Below are 24,287 nucleotides of genomic sequence, written 5' to 3' on the forward strand. Positions count from 1 at the left end.
TCATCACAATCTTCATCTCTCTGTTGTACCACAGCTGTGGTTTCTCCTCTCATCTTCATCAGGTTCCTGCAGTCCAGCAGCTTCACTGAACACATCTTCACTTGTGTCTGCAATATCTGCTGTTCTTCATCATCATCATCACCATCTTCATCACTCTGTTGTTCTTCTGTTGTGTTTTCTTCTTTAATCTCCTGCTTCACTTCAATCTTCACTGCTGTCTGCAGCATCTGCTGTTCTCCAGCATGAATCACATCCACCTGCTCTCTCATGATGAACATCTGAACACAAAAACATCATCAATATAATGGACTGACATTCATCAAACTCTAAAACATGATTATATATATATATATATATATATATATATATATTAGAGCTTGGAACCGATTACATTTAACTAATTAAATCGCACTATTTTATCAAATTAATCTTATGAAACATGATGCATTACAACAAAATATTTTTAAAAAATCATCATAAATATATTTAATTTATAAGAACTTGCAAGAAATTTGTTAATCTTAATTTTAAAGAGTCCATATTATGCTAATTTACAGGTTCATAAATGTATTTTGGGGGTCTACTAGAATAAGTTTACATGCTTTAATGTTCAAAAACACATTATTTTTCTCACACTGTATGTTTATATTCCCTGCTCTTCATACTCTGGCTGAAACGCTCTGATTTACCTCCTGTCTCATTAAAGCCCCCCTTTCTGAAAAGCCCAGTCTGCTCTGATTGGTCAGCTGGTCTACTCTGTTGTGATTGGTCAACCGTGTAGAGCTTGTTTTGGAAATGTAACACCCCTTATCATAAACCAGTTTCAGCTCTCAGTCTTGAGCAGCTTTGTAACTTTGCAGACATTTTACATGCACAAATTGTATATTACACACTAAAAGAACAGTAAAATCCCCAAAAACATAATAGAGCCACTTTAAGCGAAATAAATAAAAATGTATGTTCTAATGTTAGACAACAATTTTACAGGTATGAATCTTTAACACAAGTATGTTTAAATGACAGTTTCGGGTTATTGTTACAGTGAGATTGCTCCTCACTGTTAGGAAAGAATGATGCTGTTATTAAAACACATTAAAGAGCAAAAACCTCTGACATTTCCAGCGGACTTTATTTAATAATAGGATCAAACGGGCAGATTAAATTCATATCAAAATGAAAATGTATATCTGCCAACACGAGAATCTTAATTTAAAGTGCTTGAGTTTAGCCACAGACAGACAGAAAGTGTAAATAATCTACTGGTTCTCAACTGTTTTGTTGTTTTTCTCACCGTAACAAAACAAACTACATCAGACGATAATGAGCTTCTTTTAAAGTCATTAAAACACCAAAGAGATAAAAACAACATGCACAGAAAAATCTAAATCTGTCAATGTAAAACACACAAAACACGTACCGATTTTAGCGCTCAAACGGTGTTGTGGATCTCAGGTCTTCTTCTTCTTCTTGTGTTTTCTGCAACTTCTGGTGAATTTCCGCCTCCTGCTGGACTGGAGTGTTGATGCGTCGAAATAGTTGAAAAGCGACTGAGAGAGGAGTTGAACATCTTCTTTAAATCACCTGGCCCAGATGGTATTACGTCTAATTTTTATCGCCATTTTTGGGATTTATTAAGGGAATTTGTTTTTGCAGTATTTCAGGAAACTACTAAAGCTCTGGTTTTGCCTAATTCAATGAGACAAGGCCTAATCACACTTATTCCCAAACCAGGAAAAGACTCGATTGTTGGACAATTTGCGACCTATAACTTTGCTAAATACTGACTATAAATTACTAACCCACATATATAATAATCGATTGAAACTTGGTTTATCCAAAATTATTGGGGAGACACAAACTGGATTCATTAGAGGCCGATACATAACAACATTCGATTGGTTTTGGACCTTCTGGAATATAATCAAGAAATAGAGGATGATGGGGTTATTTTATTTTTAGATTTTTATAAAGCCTCTGATATGTTAGAACATTCATTTATTTTTAAATGTTTGAAAATGTATGGGTTTGGTGAAACTTTTTGTAATATTATTCAGTTATTTTACACAAATACCAATAGTTCAGTGGCCCTACCAACAGGTACTTCACCCAGATTTGATATCAAGAGAGGAGTTAAACAAGGTTGCCCCGTCTCACCCTCATTGTTTATTCTGGCTACAGAGATGTTGGCTCTCTTAATTAAAAACTCAAGTATTAAAAAATTAAATGTGTTTGGACAGGAAATTATACTTAGTCAATTGGCTGACGATACAACATTATTTTTAAAAGGTTGTGACCAGGTTCCTGAAGTAATTGAGATAGTTAGCTATTTCTCTAAATTCTCAGGTTTAAAGCTTAATATTGCCAAATGTGAAATTATTACCATACGTGAATGCCCTCTTAAAATTGCATATAATATTCCGATCAAGTCGACTATCAAATATTTAGGCATAAACATTTTTAAGGATGAAGTCATGATGGAAAAGCAAAACGTCTGGAACAGATGGAAGGAATGCAAAGGCAGGCTTGATGCATGGATGCAAAGGGATTTGTCTATCTTTGGAAGGATTTATTTAACTAAAATGGAAAGTCTCTCTAGGTGTATCTATCCTGCATCTTGTCTCTCTATTTCTAATAGAGCTATTAAGACCATTAATCAAATTAATTTCAATTATATATGGAGAAAACGTGTGCACTATATAAAGAGGGCACGACTTATACAAGATTATGAAAATGGTGGATTACAAGCCTTTGACTTCTATTGTATAAATGGTATGTTAAAGGTCAAATGGCTAAAAATTTTTAGAACAAATGAAAATAGTTTCTTGTTTTGCATTCCCAGAGGTGTATTTAAAAAATTGGGTGGAATTGATTTTCTATTGAGATGTGATTATACTGTTTCCAGACTGCCAATCAAATTATCTTCCTTTCACCAGCAGATTTTGTTATATTGGAAGTTATTATATAACCACAACTTTTCTCTACATGAAATCCCAATATGGAACAATAGATTTATTGTTTCTAAATATAAGTCTCTATGTATTCTTGAGTGGCTTGAGAAAGGTATTTGGTCAATTCTTCACATGATAGATGAAGATGGGAGATTGTTAACTTTTAAAGACTTTTGTGCTAAATATAATCTACAATGTGAACGCAAACATTTTGAGCGTGTCTTAAATGCCATTCCAAAAAGTTTTATGAATCTTGTACAAAACACTTCTGTCAACATACCTGATGGACCTTGTGAACTTCCATCCCTTCTCTTCAATGGTAATGACCTCAGAGCAATGCTTCCCAACAAACTTATCCGCTCTTGTTTCAATTCTATAGTATATCCGACACTTCTGTATAATAACTGTGTTTTGCAATCTTATGATAAACAAACTATTAGAAAATTGCGAACACAGTATAGTAGCTTTCCAGTGGCTCCTAAAGCTAAGGAAACTCATTTTAAAATATTCAATGGGGTATACACGTCAAGTGATTTTTTAAGACAACGGTTTAATTTTGAAGTAAATGCCTGCACTTTTTGTCAAATTGACATAGAGACAACTGATCATCTTTTTTTTCTTGTCTGTCTTCAAATACTTTTTGGGAAAATATGTCCTATTGGTTAGAATCAAAGATTCGCTCACTGCCCACTTTTGCTAGGAAACATGTTATGTTTGGAATGCTGTTGGAAGAGAAAAGAAATGAATTTCTTATTAATGTAATGTTGATACTGGGCAAATTTTTTATTCATAAGTCAAAATGTATGAAGACGAAACCTTCTTTTTCTATATTTAAAAGAGACTTAATTTGTAATTTCTTTCCAGCGTTGGAATGTATAAAAAGTAAAAAGGCCCAGAAATTGGCTGGAATAATAAGAGACCTTGAGCTCTTAAGAGGAATAAAGAGACCCCTCTGTATTTGTATTTTTATTTTATACATTTATTTTTTTTATTTTAACTGATATGTGCCTTGCCTAATACTTATTTATCTGTACTTACCAATGCCATTATAGATGTATATTCTGTTTTTTTGTTCTGTTCTTGTGTTAAAAAAAAAAAAAATCATCTTCTTCTTCTTCTTTTTTAGGTTGTATGGCGGGTTGCGAACCAACTTTATTGTTGTATAGCGCCCCCTTCTGTGATGGAGTGTGAAGATAATGAAATCTACATTTCTCCCTATATCCTATATTTTAATCCACTGCTCCAAATAAATCTCATTATTTCATGCATTTGTTTACCTGCATTTGACCATCATTTAAGATATTGCTTATTATGAATTCTTGATTTCATAGGGTGTGTAATTCTTCCTTAAACCTCCTCATTTCTCTTTCATAAGCAGGACATACATCAAAACATGCTCTACTGTCTCCTCTATGTTTCCCAGTGGCGGCTGCTGGTCTTTCAAAGAGGGGAAGCTCATTTTCGGCCTACATTATAAACTTATTTAAAAGTAAATTCTGCCCTATGAATGAACGAACGAACGCTCTAAAACAAAATATATTATACTTGGTAAAACTGAAACAAGGAATGTGGTGTATAATTGTGTGAAATGTATTATGCAAATTGACTAGCAATTTCGCCAAACAAATATAAGAAATAGGTTGCAGCAGTTTGTCTTTCGACTACACTTGAGAAATCCGCGATGGGACTGAGCGCGAAATAGCTTCAGTGACTTCTTATAGTACAGATTCGCTGTCAATCAAAAGGAGATGCAGTCTTTCGACAGATCCTCCAATCATCACGCGGAAGCCCGGAGTCCGGGCCAACCCACTCCTCATTCACCCCCAGAGACGCTGAGCGTCCGTGGGCGGGACATAATCGCAGCATTTATCCAATGACCGTCTATTTTCGGAGCACTGAAAAAAAACTGTTCAGAGCAGCCCCATTGAAGTCAATGGACGCTCGGCTTCAACAGGGAAATGCACTGACGCTACGGGAATGTATGAGAAGTAAATCGAGTCCGCCGACCTGCTATATGTAATGTAGCTGATTCTGAACGAACTCGTCTTCGAGATGAACGTGTTCTAACGCATGTTTAGTCAATAAATTGTTTACACAATAGTACATATTTGACCATTATTTTTTTTGACATTATAGGGGAAGCTGAGCTTCCCTTGCAGTCTTAAAGAAATCTCCACTGATGTTTCCCTATGATGTGTAATATAAGATTTCAGTGTCTTGTTCTCAGATGTGTGAATATAACTTGTTCCAATCTACTTATGTTATGAATGATTTAACTTTTTTAATGTTCCTTTGTACCATATCATAATGTCTTCCTGTTTGACATGAATGACAATAAGTCTGTCATTTCCTATTACATGCCTCCAATACCAAATGTTTCTCTTCTGATCTGCTAAGTGAAATATGTATATATAATGATTCTTTAGCCATTTTGTCTGCTTCTTCATTGCCTTGATTGAACTAATATCTGTTTTAGACTGTATAATCATGATTTTATTAAAATGTCACTTTTATTTGATTTATATGATTGTAAGCTCATAAGAACCGCCATTGAGTCAGAACATATTACAACTTAATCAGCTCTTACTTCATAAATCCATCCTAGTGCCATTAAGATCGCTGTCATCTCTGCAGTGTATAGATGTACCATCTGTTATTCTTCCAAACGTCCTTACTTCAAACCCTGGGACATAAAAATCTGCCCCTGTCCTTCCGGTTTCTTGGTTCTTTGAGCCGTCTGTGTATACTTTTACATACATTCTTTAACATATGTTTTTGTATTAACTCCATCCTTTTTTCCCATTGATTCTTTCATGTAGCTTTAAATCAGTTTCAGGTTGTGTGAATAACCAAGGGGGTGTCGGAGGTATTGCAACTATTGGAGCAAATGACTTTGTATCTAGACCGTTATCATTAGCCTTTATCTGGTGTATTTATTGTTTCCTAACTTTCAGCAAGTACTCCCTCACTGGACGATCATTGTTTTGTCCCTGAAGATGAGTCCAGTATGCCATAGCTAGTTTCTCTCTTCTTATATACACTGGCATGTATGATGTTTCCACCAGTAATGCTGCAATTGGTGTAGTTTCAACTGATCCTAAAATGAGTCTTAATGCTTTAGCTTGCATGATATCTAGTTTCTTTAGCACAGTTGCAGATGCAGATTCATATACGATACAACCGTAGTCTAGTACTGATCGCATAAGTCCAACATATTTACCCTTTAATGACTGTTTGCACCCCAGTCTTGTACAGCAACCCCTCTCATTAAGTTTAAAGCGTTACTATCTATCTTTATAATATCATCTATATGATCTTTCCAAGTCAACTTTTCATCAAACCACATTCCCAGATATTTAAACTTAGATACTTTTTCTAACAATGTCCAAATATAATTTAAGTTGTTTGTTCTCTATATTTTCTTCTTTGTAAATATCTGATAGCATGTTTTGGATATTAAAATTTGAACCCCCATTCTAGAGACCATTTTTCAACTATCCCTATTGCTTCTTGAATTCTCTCCATATTAAAGGATATATTCCTCCCTCTTTTCCACATTATTCAATCATATGCAAATAAAGCCGTGTTATTTCATGATGACACTCCTTCAAATATGTCATTAATATGCTATTATATTTCCCCCAATCTGCTTTCTCAAATTTCCATCTTTGCATTTCTAATCCTATTGTGCAGGTTACTGGATAATGACCCTCCCAATTGTTGATTGATTCGAGTATTTCCCGTTGACATTTTACTGCTTTAATTGCTGATACTTGTGTTAGATCTATACAGGACTTAGATGAATCTTTGATATTGAACCTTGTTCCACTCCCATCATTTAAGCATACCAATAAATTCTCCTCCATATATTTTTCCACCACTATGCCATTTTTATTTGTGCTTAAACTTCCCCATGTAACACTGTGTGCATTAAAATCACCACACCATTTCACCATACCTTCTACTTTACTCCAAATGTTGTTTCGTTCTATTATAACTGTTTGTATGGATTATAATAGTTTATTATTGTTAATTTTCCTAACTGTGTCCATACCTCCACCTTAGTACCTTCATATTGCATTTCTATATTTACTTCCCTATAATCCAGCCCATTCTTTATAAACGTTGCACACCCTTCACCATTTGTTTCTGTTCTATCTTTTCTCACGGGTAAGAACCCTGGAATAACAAAGGTTAATCGCGGTTAAAAGCCTTGTTTCTTGGATACATATAACATCTGGAGGATTTTGTTCATTAATGTACTATTCTTTTGAACTCTTGGCCATTTGCGATCAGACTTCTGGCATCCCATTGTACTGTCCTGAATGTCATATTATTTGTTTAACCTTTGCTTGTCTGGTAATTCCTGAGAATTTGCATTATTGTCAGATTGGCCAAGGAGTGTCTGAATTTATTTCTGTTATACCCAGCTGACGTGTTGCTGCAGATATGATTATTTTCAGTTTCTCTGTCCTTTTGTGCAGTTAATGACTCCTGCAATAAATATTCTTTACTGCTTGTGCATATGATACATTGTGATCTGATTTTTACTTCATTACTTCCATTGCTTGTTTTTGTGCTGTACATCCGAAGTATGATGCACAATGTGGGCCTCCACAATTGCAGCACTTACTGTATGTCCAACTTGTTCTCCACACTCCCCATAATCATGTTCTCCTCCACATTTACGGCACCTTTTCTTTCCTTTACATACTTCTGCCACATGTCCTAATCTTTGGCAGTTGAAGCATCTGAATGCAGGCTTTATGTATGACATACTAAATAGCTCACATATCTAATTTAGACATTTTCTGGTAGAAGTTTACCATTCACTACTATCAACACTGTTGTACTCACTTCTCTTTTACCATTTCTATTTAATGTCAATCTTTTCACATCTGTTACCTTAGTACCTCATCTGTTAATGATACTGGAACCCCAGTTATCACCCCTTTAATTCATTTCACCTGATACATTTCACTTCTATTTCCCCTAATTCCTTCTTTTTGATAGCCACCTCTTGTTGTTTTTTGTTCAAACAAAGCACAAGGACCCGATTTTAATTAAGTATCTTGCTGATTTAATGTTTCCTATTACTTTGAGTACTTTTGTTAGCCGCATAGATTTACTAATTTCACCCATTGTTGCAAATGTTAATATTACTTTGTACTCCTCCATTCTCATCATTTTACTCCTTTTTCCTTGTTCTACGATTTCCTCTGAATCTGATCCTCTGTCTTTCCATTTTTGCGATATCTGCCCTACCTGAGACCACTCTTTGCTATACCCGTCTTCAGCATCCTCCTCTCCATCTACATTACTTCCTTCATTTTCAGCATTCACATCACAGTCGTCGCAAGACCCACCGCGGCATCTTTCTTTTGCCATCTTTCCACGCTCCCCACGGAATCCACCTACAGCAATGTCCGTATCTCCGGGTTGAACATCCCGAAGGAAGCTAACTCTTAAAGGGGCAGGATAACATTTCCAATACATTTACTTTTACAGTGAAATAGACTTAGAAGTTATTTAATAATAAAACAAAGATGATGAAACAAAAATAAGTCAACAAGTGATTCAATTCCCATTGCTCTTTAATTCCTCATGGTGTCACAATTACTCGCCTCAATCCGGGTGATGAACCTCAGTTGCCTCCGCTTCTGAGACAATCAGCCACCGGCGCCAGAACCAGTTTTGAAGTGGGAAGGCCACAAACTGAGCTGATTGTGATGTCATCACAACAACATTCCACAGTCAATATGTCCAATTTATAATATAGAACTGGAATACTGATGACACATTGGATAAAGCACAATCTAAGAATGGAAACCGCCAATTCTTCATATCTGAAATAAATAATCAAAGGCACTGCAGTAGTATTCATGGATTTCTTTCTTAATTTACTGATGCATTGAAAACAATACGAGTTCATCAATGTAGTATATTGTTTAAATTATAACATAAAATTATTACACAGCCAATTTATAAGGTTAGAATAACAACAACAACAACAACTTACATTTATATAGCGCTTTTCTAGACACTCAAAGCGCTTTACATAGTAGAGGGGGAATCTCAAAATAGAATACAAAAAATTGCTCTTGTAAAGGTTAAAAATCACAATGGAAATCATTGACCCTTAATGGAAAAGTTGATTTCTGACCCTGGTTCTATCTGATCGATATAGGAATTGAGAAAAGTGACTTGGTCTTGGAAAATGTCTCCAAGCGAACAGATGTAGGTACATTTGCACCAGCTTGATAATAACTCTGCACATCAATGTGTTCATGTCTCACTGAACAACATAACAAAATTACCCATTGGCCTCATGGTAGCTGGAGCTCCAGGTCACACCAACCGATGATGTGGACCAATGGCAGTAAGGTCGTGTTCAGCAGCCGAATACCAACGCAATGAACACAAAAACACCTTTTTGGCAAGATTTTGTTCTAAATTATGTCACACTCTTTCATTTTGTAGTAAGTATATTGAAGCCTTAAGGGGGGAATTACCTCCCCATTTGAATTTCAGGCCCCAATTGGTATGGTTTCTCCCCAGTATGAGCTCTCTCATGTCTTTTCAGGTTTACTGAATGAGTGAAACTCTATCCACAGTATGAGCAGTCATATGGTTTGTCTCCAGAGCATGTGTGAAAAAAGGAGCGGTCACATGCAATCTAAAGGACTGTGGTTATGTAATAATGATTATTTTAGTAGATCCCATGTGCCCACTTTAATTTTCCTTGATAATTTTAACTTTACATGCATAAAACGATCATGTGTTGTGCATGCACTCTTTACATGTACAGCAATGTTTAACCAAGATCATACATGTTTATTGGTTTTGTGTGTAAGCCGGGATTCAAGCTTACATATTAAATTGAAGGTTCTCTAACATTTCCAACCCCCACAGAAAGGTGCTTGCATCTAGCTGGCAACTGCACTAACAGGATGGCAAAATAACAAGATACATTACTTATCTTTTATTTTATTATCGAATAGTAGTGTAGCCTACCAGCACACTTTTTGCTGCTCTACCATTGCGTAGCACATCCTCTTGCTTTCTGGCAATGTGACGCATACAACTCCAAAAGGAATATTTGCTAAATCTCAGTTTCTCCATAGTCCCTTTCAATTTCTTCATTCTTAGCTTTGATTAATACTTTGCATTTATTGAGGTTATAAGGTTCACTAAAACAATGTTAGAGCTCCATAACCTCAGGTCTATTGCTTATTTAGTAGATTCCCAAACCAGCATATCACAAAGTGCATTCTGGGTTGAGCGCCTGAGAGCGCGGAGCGTAATCTTCAAAAAGGTGCTCAATGGTGCAGTGAGATCCAGCAGATGGAAAATGACTTCAATAAATCAGATGATTTGTAGAAGGAATAACAAATGTTATTTTATAGAAGTAAAATTAAAGTGAATAAAAATATGAAATAATGAGAATAAATGCAATACAGAAAAATTTACATTTGATTATAAAATGTTAAGTCGATATATCTTAAGGATATATCCAAGGACTAAGTCCTGGAATTAACCTAATAATAATAATAATAATACAATGCCTTGTCTTTATCTAATGAACAAAGTAAATAAATTAAAGCAGTTAAAGTACAGATAATGAGATGAGGCCTCAAAGCTGAAAACAGGTGCGTAGAGCCAGAGAGTTGAGCGGTTAAACTCTCTGAAGACCAAAGTTAAGGATTTAGGTTTTTATACCCTCTTGAGACTGTGCAAAGAAGATTTCTGTTCTTGGTACGGTACCTTGTGTACAAATGATGAGGTTGTAACTCAGGGTGTCAAGTCATATTATGACCTATTGAAGTGTGACAGCTGCGGTTAAGTGGCTTGCTAAATCCGTACATACATTCTTGGCAAAAGGCTCGTATATATCACACTCAGCATGCTGTACACACACACACACACATTTGCCATGCATCCTGTGTATGTGCGTGGGTGAAAAAAGTTATGGTAGCATCAAAATCTGAGGTAGTTACGTTCATAAATTCATACCACCAGTAGTTGTGTTAGCTTGGTTAGTATTGCAAGCCGGAATGTGTTTCAGTTGTGTTATATGTGTCCATTGAGTCAAGCCTGGCTCGATTTCAACAAGTACAGAGGTTGGAGTTGTCAACAACACTGGATAAGCGCCGTCATGTGGACATTGACCCAAACCCCACCGGATTCTTTACCCCTAGATTATATGCATCATGGGTGGTATCTCTCATGTTTTGAGTGTTAAGGGCGGCATAGTGCGTATGGTTTAGAAATTCAGTCAACAATTTGAGATAATCCTGCAAAAAGTCTTTCAATGGCCCCGTCGGGCCTGTTCTCACCAATGGAGTGTCATACGTTAAGATCATGGGCCGTCCCATACAAATTTCAAAAGGTGGCAATACTGTCATCCGATTTGGCCTGGCTCTCATAGCCATGAGAATGGAGGGAAGGTGTCTTAACCACCCATCATCATATTCGCTGAATTTTGTCCAAAAAATGAGCCATTTTCAAGGATTTATTCTGTGATTCAACCACACCGCTCGATTGGGGGCGATACGGAATGTGGAATTGTTGCTTTACATTAAACATTTTCATGAATGATTTAAGTGCCTTTCCTGTGAAATGGGTTCCTTGGTCACTGTGGAGTGACTCCCAAATTCCCCATTTTGGGAATATTTCTCAACAAAATTTTTGCTACTTTTTCAGCGGTGGTGGCTCACAGAGGAAAAGCTTCTAGCCATTGAGAAAACCGACACACAATTACTAGTACGTACTTAAACCCATGATCGGAGGGTAAAGATATGAAATCAAGTTGCAAGTGTGTGAAAGACCCCTTTGGACGAGAGCTGTGTCCAATTGGAATTTTGTGTCTTCCAAATTTAGGTTTTGTCTTTAAGCAATGTAGACATCTGCACAACCTGTCTGTAGGGACGCAGATGATTTTTTAGAAGTCTGGTTTTGATGCGTGCTTCTGCCTTGAATAAAAAAAACACATTGTCCATAACTTCGGGATAAACTAGGATATGCTAATCCATTTATTGTCCATTTGGCATTGCAAACAACCAAACAAAACAAATGCAAAGATATATTCCAAAACTTCGTCTTTCCACTAAAAAACAAGATATTTAGTTAAAAACAAAAAAAGCACAGTCTTGCAAATACGCTGCACAGCACACTCACGGCATGGTCAAAAAGTGTGTTTGACCTTCCATTGCACACCTGTAACCCATCATACGCCCTCTAGTGGCTTAAACAAAGATAACTAAATATAATGACTCCAACACAGTCTTTTACATCATTCGTCATGTCAGACCAGAACCAAGTCTATTGGAGCATTGTCTGTGTTTTGTTGCCTCCTTGGTGAGCCAAACCATGATACAAATAAATTAATTCGGTTCGATATCCCATTGGTGGGATAACTTTATCATTTAAAATCTACAGTCCTTTGTCAGACATTGTGGCAGTCAATTTTTGACAACACTCCACATCCTCCGGATTGTATATCTTAGATAATGTCTCGGAGCCTGTACAATCAGGGTGAATAGGAAAAATGGCAGCCCCTTCTTTAATCTGTGATTTTGCTTCATCTCTAGCAGCTTTATCCACGAGGGAATTCCCCTTTGCAAATGAGTCACTAAATGTGCTGTGGCCTGTGACCTTGCAAACTACAACACAATTTGGTTTGATTTCACCGCAGGTTTAGAGGATCTCTTTGATCACTGGTTGGTGACTGATTGGTGTACCAGCTGTGGTTAGATACCCACGACGTTCCACAGCTGTGAATGATATGATAGCAATATGCGCTGTCTGTGAAAATATTGAGGTGATATCTAATGCTGATTTTAGGTCACAAAGCTCTGCCACCTGGGCACTACCTCCCCTCAGTGATCTGGATGAAATAATTTTGCCGAGCTCCCCCTCTACGACTGCCCATCCCATGTATCGTGTGCCATCCTCATAGAAACTGCTTCCATCAACAAACAGTGATTTTGAGTCTCTCAATGGCTCATCGAGCACATAGTGTCCTTTGTCAACGACGACGCTGTCAGCATTGTCATGTGAAGATCCCGCATTTTCAATCAGGGAGGCGGGGTTCGTTTTGTTGTCAGAGCAAATGGTCAGTTGTGGGCTGGTGAAGGCAGTTTCCCACTTAGCACGTCTCTGGTTGGAAATAGATTTCATTCTTGTCTCCCCAATAGTCGGAGGAAGCAATGGGGCATGTGAAGAGTCACATGATTATACCCCGTGACTGGTTTAGTGGCCTTCAAGGACCATTCAGCAGTCCAAGGCCAGCAAACAAGGCATTTGACCTTTAATTGAAGACGGAATCAAGGTGGAGTAATATCCAATGACACCAAAGTTGTCGTCACCTTTGGTTTGACCCAAACCGCAGTTATAGGCGTGAGGTCCAACATGAGCCCAAAGATGGAATGGTTTGGACATATCAGGGTGGTGTAGAGCTGGAGAGGAGGTAAGAGCAGTTTTTATCTCCGAAGACCACTCAAGAGGAGCAACACACAGAAGGCCGCCTTTTAGGGCCTTGTGAGAGGTTTGGCCAAATCTGAAAATGATGATTGATAATGCCATCTGTATGCATTTGGCTGACAATTTCCTGTGCAGCTTTCTCAGCATCCCGTTTGAGAGGATATTGGTACACAGCAGGATGGTGTGGGACTGAAACATTCAAAGATTAAATGCATAAATCCACATCAAGTTTTGTTTTTGACCACAATTTAGGAAAGAGCTCGGAAAGATATTGAATTATTGCTGAATCGGATTGATCAGTTTCCTTTGATGAAACAGCAGCGATGGTCAGGTCTGAAACCCATATTTGTCACAAAGTGCAATTGGTGTGGCAAATAGGCGTCCAGTGATTTTACCTTGAGTTAATAAAATATCTGCTTCAATTTGATTCAAAATGTCCATGCCCAATATAGTACCGACTTTTTTTAATGTTGTTCCTGAAAAGGCAGCAATAATCTTTCCATTACAGGAAATTTGAGTGACATCCTGGCCAGCTTTAGTAATGAGACATTTAAAACTGGATGCATACCGTTGCCAATTCAAAATATCTTCAGTCGTTGGAACTTTACCCTAGAGCCAATTTCGGGTCATCAGTAACCAGACCTAGCATTTCCAACATATCAGCGGTGGCTTCTTTTGCCACTTTTAGCGAGTTCAGCAAGCCTTAAAACTATAATTTAGAATTCTCTCTTGTAATATTTCTTTCTCTGATATAGTAATATTATTATTACAGTCTGTCACTGTGTTCTTAAATCACAGGTATTATCAATTCAGTATCTCAGTTGTATAATTAGACAAGTTATCTTTTATCTCATTTGCTTTTCTGGATCAAAAATGAATTCTTACATATAAATTCATACTGCAAGGCTGTTATTTGGGTGTGGCAATTGTCCCATAAATGGAGATACACCCTGATGGAACCCATCAGCCAGGCTTCCCCAATTTATCAACCACGCAATATAAAACTATTGCGAACTAATTGATACTAATCGATTCATCAGTGGTGCGCACCATACAAAGCAGCTACTCCCTTATCTCATCTGTCGCGGGATCTCAGAGATTCTAAACTCTCTCATCCCACTATGACAAATTTATGGGACTGAACACTCCGGAATCAGTCCTCGGATTAGGAGATTATTGCTCTTCGTCTGTGTTCTCTCGTCGTTTACATGTCAGCAACCGAAGTGTGAGAGAACCGACGGCAGGGATATATCACAAGACTTTGCCAACAACCACTTAACAGAGAATTTAAAAGCATGGAAGATGATAACTCACCTTCCTAATCTTTGAGCCTTGCAGGAGAGGAATCTAAGTTGATCCGCTTTCAACTTTATCTCGGTCCGGAACCTCCAAATGGTGCAGTGAGATCCAACAGACGAAAAATGACTTCAAAAATCAGATGATTTGTAGAAGGAATAACAAATTTTATTTTATAGAAGTAAAATTAAAGTGAATAAAAATATGAAATAATCCTGGAATAATGTCCTGGAATTAACCTAATAATAATACAATGCCTTGTCTTTATCTAATGAACAAAGTAAATAAATGAAAGAAGTTCAAGTACAGATAATGAGATGAGGCCACAAAGCTGGAAACAGGTGCGTAGAGCCAGAGAGTTGAGCGGTTATACTCTGAGGACCAAAGTTAAGGATTTAGGTTTTTATACCCTCTTGAGACTGTGCAAAGAAGATTTCCGTTCTTGGTACGGTACCTTCTGTACAAATGATGAGGTTGTAACTCAGGGTGTCAAGTCATATTATGACCTATTGAAGTGTGACAGCTGCGGTTAAGTGGCTTGCTAAATCCGTACATACATTCTTGACAAAAGTATGTGCGCGGTCTGGCTGACTACAATTGTGAGACTAGCTTGCTCTGCAACCGGTTCTGAGCTCTCATCAGGTCAAAAGGGCATCTTACCCATGTACTAAGCACCCCCATAATATATACATTGCTGCACTCAACGCTCCACCATTTCCCACGTGCACGTTGATACAGCAATGTTGCAACCTTACAAGGATATGGAAAGAAACATAGAATAGTCTCTTAACCTATACACTGCTTCAGTCTGTAAGCATACATGCATAAACACAGGAATACAAGGATGGACAAACAAGGAGTACATGGAGTCTTAATACAATGATAATATCATGTAAACTGGTTTCATGAATGTGAAGTATATCATTATATTCTGATTATAGTTGAGTACATAAATGTGGATACATGAATATTCTTGTATAATATCAATAAGCAAAAGTATAAAATATAGAAATGACTCTAGCTACTTGTATTACCGCTCAGGTGGAATTATCACCGCTCCGCGCTCGCATGCTCCGTTTGTCTCCAGTATGAATTCTCTCGTGTGTTTTCAGGTTTACTGACTGAGTGAAACTCTTTCCACAGTGTGCGCACTTGTATGGTTTCTCTCCTGTATGAATTCTCTCATGTCTTTTCAGGTTTTCTGACAGAGTGAAACTCTTTTCACAGTGTGAGCACTTGTATGGTTTCTCTCCTGTATGAATTCTCTCGTGTCTTTTCAGGTTTACTGACAGAGTGAAACTCTTTTCGCAGTGTGAGCACTTGTATGGTTTCTCTCCAGTATGAATTCTCTCGTGTGTTTTCAGGCTTTCTGACCGAGAGAAACTCTTTTCACAGTGTGAGCACTTGTAAGGTTTCTCTCCTGTATGAATTCTCTCGTGTGTTTTCATGGTTTGTGAGTGAGTGAAACACTTTTCACAGTGCGAGCACTTGTAAGGTTTCTGTCCAGTATGAATTCTCTCATGTGATTTCAGACTTTCTGACCGAGTGAAACTCTTTCCACAGTGTGAGCACTTGAATGGTTTCTCTCCAGTATGAATTCTCTTGTGTTTTTTCAAGCTTTCTGACTGAGAGAAACTCTTTTCACAGTGTGAGCACTTGTAAGGTTTCTCTCCGGTATGAATTCTCTCGTGTGTTTTCAGGTTTTGTGAATGAGTAAAACTCTTTTCACAGTGTGAGCACTTGTATTGTTTTACACCAATATGAATTATTTGGTGGAGTTTCAAGCTGCTGGCTGTAACAAAGATCTTCCCACATTCAAAGCACATATGAGCCGCCACACCGGTATGTATTTTCTGGTGTTCATTAAAATAGAACTGGTGTGCAAAACTCTTTCCACAAAATGAACACTTGTAAGGCTTCTCATTTCTGTGAGTTTTCAGATGTTGTTTTAGGTACTGTGCCAGAAAAAATGTTTTACCACACTTATCACATTCAAATGACTTTTCTCCAGAGTGACAAAAGAGATGACTCTTGAGACTGGTTGCATATGCAAAACTTTTTCCACACAGATGGCACGTGAAAGGTGTCCCTCCAATATGAACTGTCATGTGTAAATTAAGTTTGCTTTTACATGTGAAACATGTTCCACACTGAGAGCAGGTGAAAGATTTCTTGGCTTTTCTTTGAGGATTTTTAGGTGAGAAATTGTCTTCTGTCTTTGAGCCACTTAAATATTTTTCTCCAGTTATGAAATCATGTTGTTCCTCCTCCACTTCCTGCAGCTCTTCACGTTCTTCTCTCACATTCATCAGCTCTACAAAAATAAGTTGACAAAAATCAATTTAAGAGGGACACATCAGAGGGTCATAGAAAATAACCACAACAATCCTAGATGCTTATTCAGTATTGTGGCTAAATTGGTTAGGAATAAAGCCTCAACAGTACCAGATATTACGTCGCAGCACAAAAGTAATGACTTCATGAATTTCTTTACAGATAAAATTGAAATAATCAGAAATAAAATTCTTGGAATTATGCAATCATCTGTCATAGCACCTCAGAAAACAGTGTCTAATAATTTCCCTCATGTGAAACTTCAATCCTTCGCTATCATAGGTCATGAAGAGCTAACAAAACTTATCGAAACATCAAAAGCCACAACTTGTTTGTTAGATCCTATACCAACTAAGCTCTTACAAGAGGTATCTCCTGTAATCTCAGAACCTCTTCTTAATATCATTAACTCCTCGCTATGCTTAGGACATGTCCCAAGAAACTTTAAAATGGCAGTTATCAAACCGCTTATTAAGAAGCCACAACTTGATCCTGGAGAACTTGCTAATTATAGACCGATTTCAAATCTCCCATTTATGTCAAAAATACTAGAAAAGGTAGAGTCCTCCCAAATATGTTCATTTCTACAGAGAAATAGTATATATGAAGAATTTCAATCAGGATTTAGGCCTCATCACAGTACAGAAACTGCACTTATCAGAGTTACACATGACTTATCATCTGATCGCGGCTGCATTTCTCTTCTAGTGCTTTTAGATCTTAGTGCTGCATTCGACACGATAGATCACGACATTCTCTTGAATAGGCTGGAGAATTATGTTGGCGTTTGTGGAGTTGCATTATCATGGTTTAGGTCATATTTAGCAGACCGCTACCACTTTGTCTATGTAAATGAGGAATTGTCAAACCAATCAAAAGTAAAATATGGAGTGCCACAGGGATCAGATTTAGGGCCTCTGCTTTTCTCCATGTATATGCTTCCCCTGGGAGATATTATCAGGAATCATGGAATAAGTTTCCACTGCTATGCTGACGATACCCAACTTGATATTTCTTCAAAATCTGATGTGATTACAGTGTATCAATGAAATAAAAGATTGGATGGCCAGAAATTTCCTTCTACTCAATTCTGACAAAACAGAGGTTCTAATTATTTGACCAAAAACTCTAAAAAATAAGCCGCTAAAATATAATTTAACTCTCGATGGATGTACTGTTACATCATCTTCAACAGCGAAGAACTTAGGTGTTATATTTGATACCAATCTGTCCTTTGAAAATCAAATGAGCAATGTTTGTAGCACAGCATTCTTCCACCTAAGAAATATTGCTAAATTACAACACATGCTCTCTGTTGCTGATGCTGAAAAACTAATTCATGCGTTCATGACCTCAAGACTAGATTATTATAATGAATTACTGGGAGGATGTCCAGCAAGATCAATAAATAAACTTCAATCGGTTCAAAATGCAGCAGCCAGATTGCTAACAAGAACCAAGAAATATGATCATATTAGCCCTATTTTATCATCGTTACACTGGCTACCTGTTAAATTCCGTATTAATTTGAAAATTCTGTTAACTACACACAAAACTTTGAATGGTCTCTGCAGTACTTAAGTGACCTTCTACCACGCTATATTCCAACACGTTTATTAAGATCGCAAAATTCTGGCCTATTAATAGTTCCTAGAATATCAAAATCCACTAAAGGAGGAAGATTTTTTTCATATTTGGCTCCTAAACTATGGAATAGTCTCCCAAACACTGTTCGAGATGCAGACACACTCTCTCAGTTTAAGTCTAGACTAAAGACTCATCTATTTAGCCAGACATACACCTAATTTATCCTTCAACACACAATTAGGCTGCTTTAGTTGGGTCTGCCGGAACCAGAAACCAGAAACCGTGATCATGATCTCTAACTCTGCAATAAATTAAATGGCATCTACGCTTAAATCTTTTTATTTGTTTCCCTGTCTCAACCTCAGGACTCCTATCCTGAGGTCACCAGAACCGGCTGGATCCAGCACCATTCCTGCTTCATGTTGGACTCCACTGCTACATGTCACAGAATGATGATGACTAAATGCAGCCGGTGCCAGCCAAACATCACTTCAGTCTATTATGATGGACTTCAGAGGATGAACTGATGCCAACTCCAACCTGCATCACCTCGGTCTATTGATGGACTACGATCTTGAAATGGAACGCATAGACTAACTATTGCCAACAAAAGCCTTCATGAGCCAATTAACAAGGACAATTGCATCTATGTGAACTTCTGCAGTTAATCAAGATGGACTTCAAAGACTGTGGTCATTAATCTTACAGTTCAAACACAATCGATGTTTCATTCATTCATTCATTCATATATATTTATTTCATTCTTTTGAAAAAGAAATGAAAAGGAGCAAAAAGAAGATAAACTTATAATATCTGCCCCTCATCAACATAAGTTGAATGGGCTCTATGCACGGCGGTGCATGACGTATTTCCGGTGAAATTTAAGGATGCTTGATTACTTCCGCCGATCGTAGAGCGCTGCTATGCCGAGAACTGATGTGGGATTCTATACTCTTTGACTATACACTAAAGGAACATTAGTCACAAAACAGCAACCTCTCATTTTGTTTATGCTTTTTTTTGCTATATTTTAAATAAAAATAAGTAATATATATATATATAATGGCATCTAAACGAATGAAAGTATCGTTTCAAAGACGGGAGGACAGCACCTCTAGCCACCACTGCTGTGTGCCGCAGTGTACAGCATCTGCCAAATTTAACACATTTCTCAGTTTCCACACGTTTCCTAAAGGCAAGGAAATACAGAAGAGCTGGTTAGTTAATATAAGACGAGACCATTTTACAGTTACATACCAGTCAAGAGTGTGTAGCCGACATTTCCAAAGTACAGACCTGATCGAGCCGCAAACGCCAACCGGACGCAGACGTCTGAAAAATGGAGCTAGAATTTGCAATAACGCAGTGCTATTCATCTGTCGTTGATAGAACTGCATTACATTTTTTATTATTATTCATTTTGTACAATAAACATCCATACTAGCTAAGATAACATCTGTGGTTATCCAAAATGAACAGTGGTAACGTTAGAAAAGTAAAAACTTAGAACATGTTCAAAAGAACTTTGAACGTCACTTTCAAAATACCAGTCCTACTCTTAGTTGGTGTGGAGTCTCTGCTTTCCTCATAGAGCGGTAACACTGAGCTTTCACTGAGATCTCATTTGTGGCCCTGATTTTACCTGACACTTTTACAAACAAAATTACAAACACATTACATGCCAAACATTTATATTAGCATGATTAGTCTGCTGCTGGCCGGAATGTAAAAATAATAGCACAATGTTAGCCATAACGCACTAGTTCAGGCTATCTGAACTTACCTTCATAATTGCAGAGATAAGACGAAACATAAAACTTGAAACCTTTCTCAAGCTTGCTCTGTGGCGTTGTACTGCACATTCGTACAATTCTTCGCACATCATTAATACAAAATTTTGGCAACTCAAGCAAACAACGAGAAAATTTAGAAGACTCTGCCATAATCCCGTTTACCTCCGCTTTAAATCTCCCCAACCGGAAACGCAAGAGCATCCTTGCGTCAAACGCGGAAGTTATGCGTGCATATAGCCCATTACAGTTCCAAAAAGGTACGCTTACAACACACATCTACTTTGCAGCACCTATGCAAAGTCATAAATCAAATATCACATTGTCCTGCTAAATAAATGCATTATATTTTTCTATTAGTAATGCTTTTACACTCTTCTTAAAAACAAAAAACGATGTTGAAGTTTTAATTTCACTATTTAGATTGTTCCACAGGCTGACACCTTGTATTGAGACACATCTTTCCTTTAATTTTGTTCTAAACTCAAGTTTCTGAAAGACTTCAGTTCCTCTTAAATTAAATTTACTAACTCTCTTGATGAATCTATTTTGCAATTTATCAGGTAATGTTTTCAGATGAGCTTTATACATTATTTTTAGAAGGCTATATTCTAATAAGTCATTGAATTTTAAAGTTTTTAACTGTATAAATATTGGATTTGTGTGGGCCCTATATTCACTTCCATTTACAACGCGAATGGCACGTTTTTGTAATTTAAATACAGGTTCTATACAAGTCTTGTTTGCACTTCCCCATGCTTCAATGCAATAGGTCAGATGTGGAACAATCAATGAATTATGTAACAAAATTAAGGCACATTTATTAACAGATTCTTTTACTTTATGTAACACAGCTATAATTTGGGATACCCTAGATTTAACATGGTCAATATGGAATTTCCATGTCAACTGTTCATCAATCACAACACCTAAAAACTTAAATTCATGAGTCCTTTCAATCTGTACTCCTTGTACTGACAATGCTACATCTAAATCCATTTTTATACAACTAAAAATCACAAATTTTGTCTTACTGATATTTAAGGACAGTCTATTGGCATTAAACCATGTAATAATTTTCCCAAACTCATACTCTACAACTTGTAATACCTCATTTATATTTTTGCCAGCATAAAATAAAGTAGTATCATCTGCAAACAAAATACATTTTAGTAACTTAGAAACATTTGCTATATCATTCACATAAAGAAGAAAAAGTACTGGACCTAGTACCGATCCCTGGGGTACGCCACAATTTATTGGACAATTTCTTGATTTTATGCTATTGATTTCAACAAACTGCTCTCTGTCTTTTAAATAACTTTTGACCCACTGATGAGCTATACCTCTTATACCATATTTATATAATTTAATCAATAATATTTTGTGGTCTAAAGTGTCGAACGCTGTTTGCAAGTCCACGAAGACACTTACAGTAACATATTTCTTATCTATAGCATTGGTTATTTCTTCTACCAGTTCCAAAATTGCTGTTGCAGTTGAATGATTTGAGCGAAATCCATATTGACTATTTGTTAACAATTCGTTTTTATCCAAAAAAAATTTTAATCTATTCACAAATAATTTTTCTAAGATTTTAGATAGCTGTGGTAACAGAGATATGGGTCTATAATTCGAAACATCATTTTTATTTCCTTTTTTGAAAAGTGGAACCACTTTGGCTATCTTCATACATTCTGGAAATTTCCCTGTAGTGAATGACAAATTACAAATATAAGTAAAAGGCTCAACAATAACGTCTATTATTTGCTTTATCAGTGACATATTCATATCTATATAATCATTTGACTTTTTATTTGCAAATTCATACACAATTTTCAAAATTTCACTCGCTTGTACCCTCTCAAGGAAAATGCTGTTTACACTATGTGGAATAATACTACCATCAATATTTTCATCTGGGATGTATTGTACTAAATTTGAGCCAATATTTGCAAAATAATTATTAAATTCATTTGCAATTTCTGCTGTCGCATATTTATCTAAATAATTAATTTTTTTTTTTACAAGCATTTTTCAACCCATTTGTCATCCAAGGGTTATCAAATGATTTCTTCGCAGTTTGAGCACAAATTTTGATTTGTTTACAATTTTGATCATATAAATTAATTAGTATAGTCATGAAAGCATTATAAGCATTATTTAAGTCATTCGTATATACTTGATCCCAGTTTTGTCTCTTAAGATCTTCTTTAAAGTCCTCAATAGCTTTACTAGACTTGTCCCTTATAACAACGAAAGAGTTATCTTGCGTGGTCTTAATACAAAAATTATCATAAATTATAAATACAGGGAGATGATCACTCACATCTGTTGTGAAAATACCATTTATAATTTCGCCGTGTATATTTGTATATATATTATCAATAATCGTAGCACTATGAGTTGTGATTCTAGTTGGTTTGGTTATCATTGGGCATAAACCTGCACTTTCCATATAATTATTAAAATCATTAGTTACTATTTTGCTACCAAAATCTATATTGAAATCACCACATACAATTACTGATTTATTCTTTACATCGTCAAACAATTCTATTATTTTTTCTGTAAACAAATCAGTAGCAGGCCCAGGTGGTCTATAAACACAAGTAATTAATACATTTTTTCCTTTGTCATTTATAATTTCTATCGTGAATGCTTCCATCAAATCAGTCACAGCTATGGTTTTATGCTCAACGACTTTACATTTCAGTTTAGCATCAACATAGAGGGCAACACCTCCTCCACCTTTCCCCATCCTATTTACATAAAACATGGTGTAACCGTTGATCTGTACACTGTCAACTTGCATTTCCTTCAACCAGGTTTCTGTTACAGCAATCACTTTAAATGTCCGTTTTAAATCGCTAAGAAAGTTGTTAATCTTTGATAATTTACATTTCAAACATTGGCTATTAAAGTGTATGATGGAAAATGCGTCATCAGAAAACCTTTTTGTAGTCCCATTAAACTCTTGTGTTGTAAAGTAATGACATTCCCCAGGTGCTAATATATTATGTGCAAAGACAGTTTCCATATCAAATATTTTGTCACTATTTATATCAACATTTGGGACCATAATAGAAAAAATGAGTACTTTGAATGTCGAATAGACATTCTAATAAAATCATACAGGCCCAGTCCAACAACAAAATAAATCCATTTATCTGACCACAATTTCCATTTTGACAAGATTATATCCATTCCCACAGGGTTCAACATCGGCATATCTTGAGATGTATCAAAATTGCAAAAAGGAATATATCCCATTATTTAAATTGTTGTAGATCTATCAAATCTCTTAACATCACAACTTTAGCTTGTTCCGGATTTGACCCATTAAGTTGAATGAATACCTTACAATTTCTTGTCCATGTTGCCTTAATTTTACCAACTTTCCGCAGGGAGCGGGCTTCTCTTGCAATATTTGCCATTTTCTGCGTTAAATGCTCATTCAGATACACCGCTGTTCCTCTCAACTTTTTCCCTTGGCTCAGCATTTCAGTTTTGTTTTTCCGATTTATGAAGCGCAAGACAATTGCAGGCCTCGTCTTGTCTTTACGTGGTAAAGTATGGCACGCCGAGATGGTTTTCGGATCCACATGTATATCCTTCTCTGTCAAAAGTTGAAGAACTTGCCTTTCCAGTGTTTGCAGATCAGCTTTCTCCGCATCCTCGCTGACATTGCTACCACTTGCAACAGCTTTCGCATAAGACCGAGGTTTGATGGTCAGACCAGTAATTATTACATCCTCCATTCGCATCTGTTGTTCAATGTTATCGAGCCTTCTCTCGAGTTCGTTGATTATTTTGTCTTTTGCACTTATCATATCTTTCAGTTGTTTCA

General features: G+C 36.6%; 1 protein-coding gene across 7 annotated transcripts in view; it reads right to left on the bottom strand.

Moving 5' to 3' along the window:
• Positions 1–24,287, bottom strand: part of LOC127624992 (zinc finger protein 501-like) — a 231,025-nt gene that overhangs the window by 160,667 nt on the left and 46,071 nt on the right. For 2 of the 7 annotated variants that reach the window (XM_052100001.1, XM_052100000.1), the window contains exon 3: positions 14,882–17,040. The exons of 3 other annotated variants lie outside the window; for them this stretch is intronic. In XM_052100001.1, the coding sequence (XP_051955961.1) occupies positions 15,764–17,040 (1,277 nt within the window). In that variant the 3' untranslated portion in view covers positions 14,882–15,763. Of the gene's footprint in view, positions 1–1,417; positions 1,476–14,881; positions 17,041–24,287 lie in introns of those variants that run through there. 2 more of the 7 variants (XM_052100011.1, XM_052100006.1) reach the window with 2 other exon arrangements.

The sequence above is a fragment of the Xyrauchen texanus genome, chromosome 31, assembly GCF_025860055.1.
Source record: "Xyrauchen texanus isolate HMW12.3.18 chromosome 31, RBS_HiC_50CHRs, whole genome shotgun sequence".
In the NCBI taxonomy this organism is placed as follows: Eukaryota; Metazoa; Chordata; class Actinopteri; order Cypriniformes; family Catostomidae; genus Xyrauchen; species Xyrauchen texanus.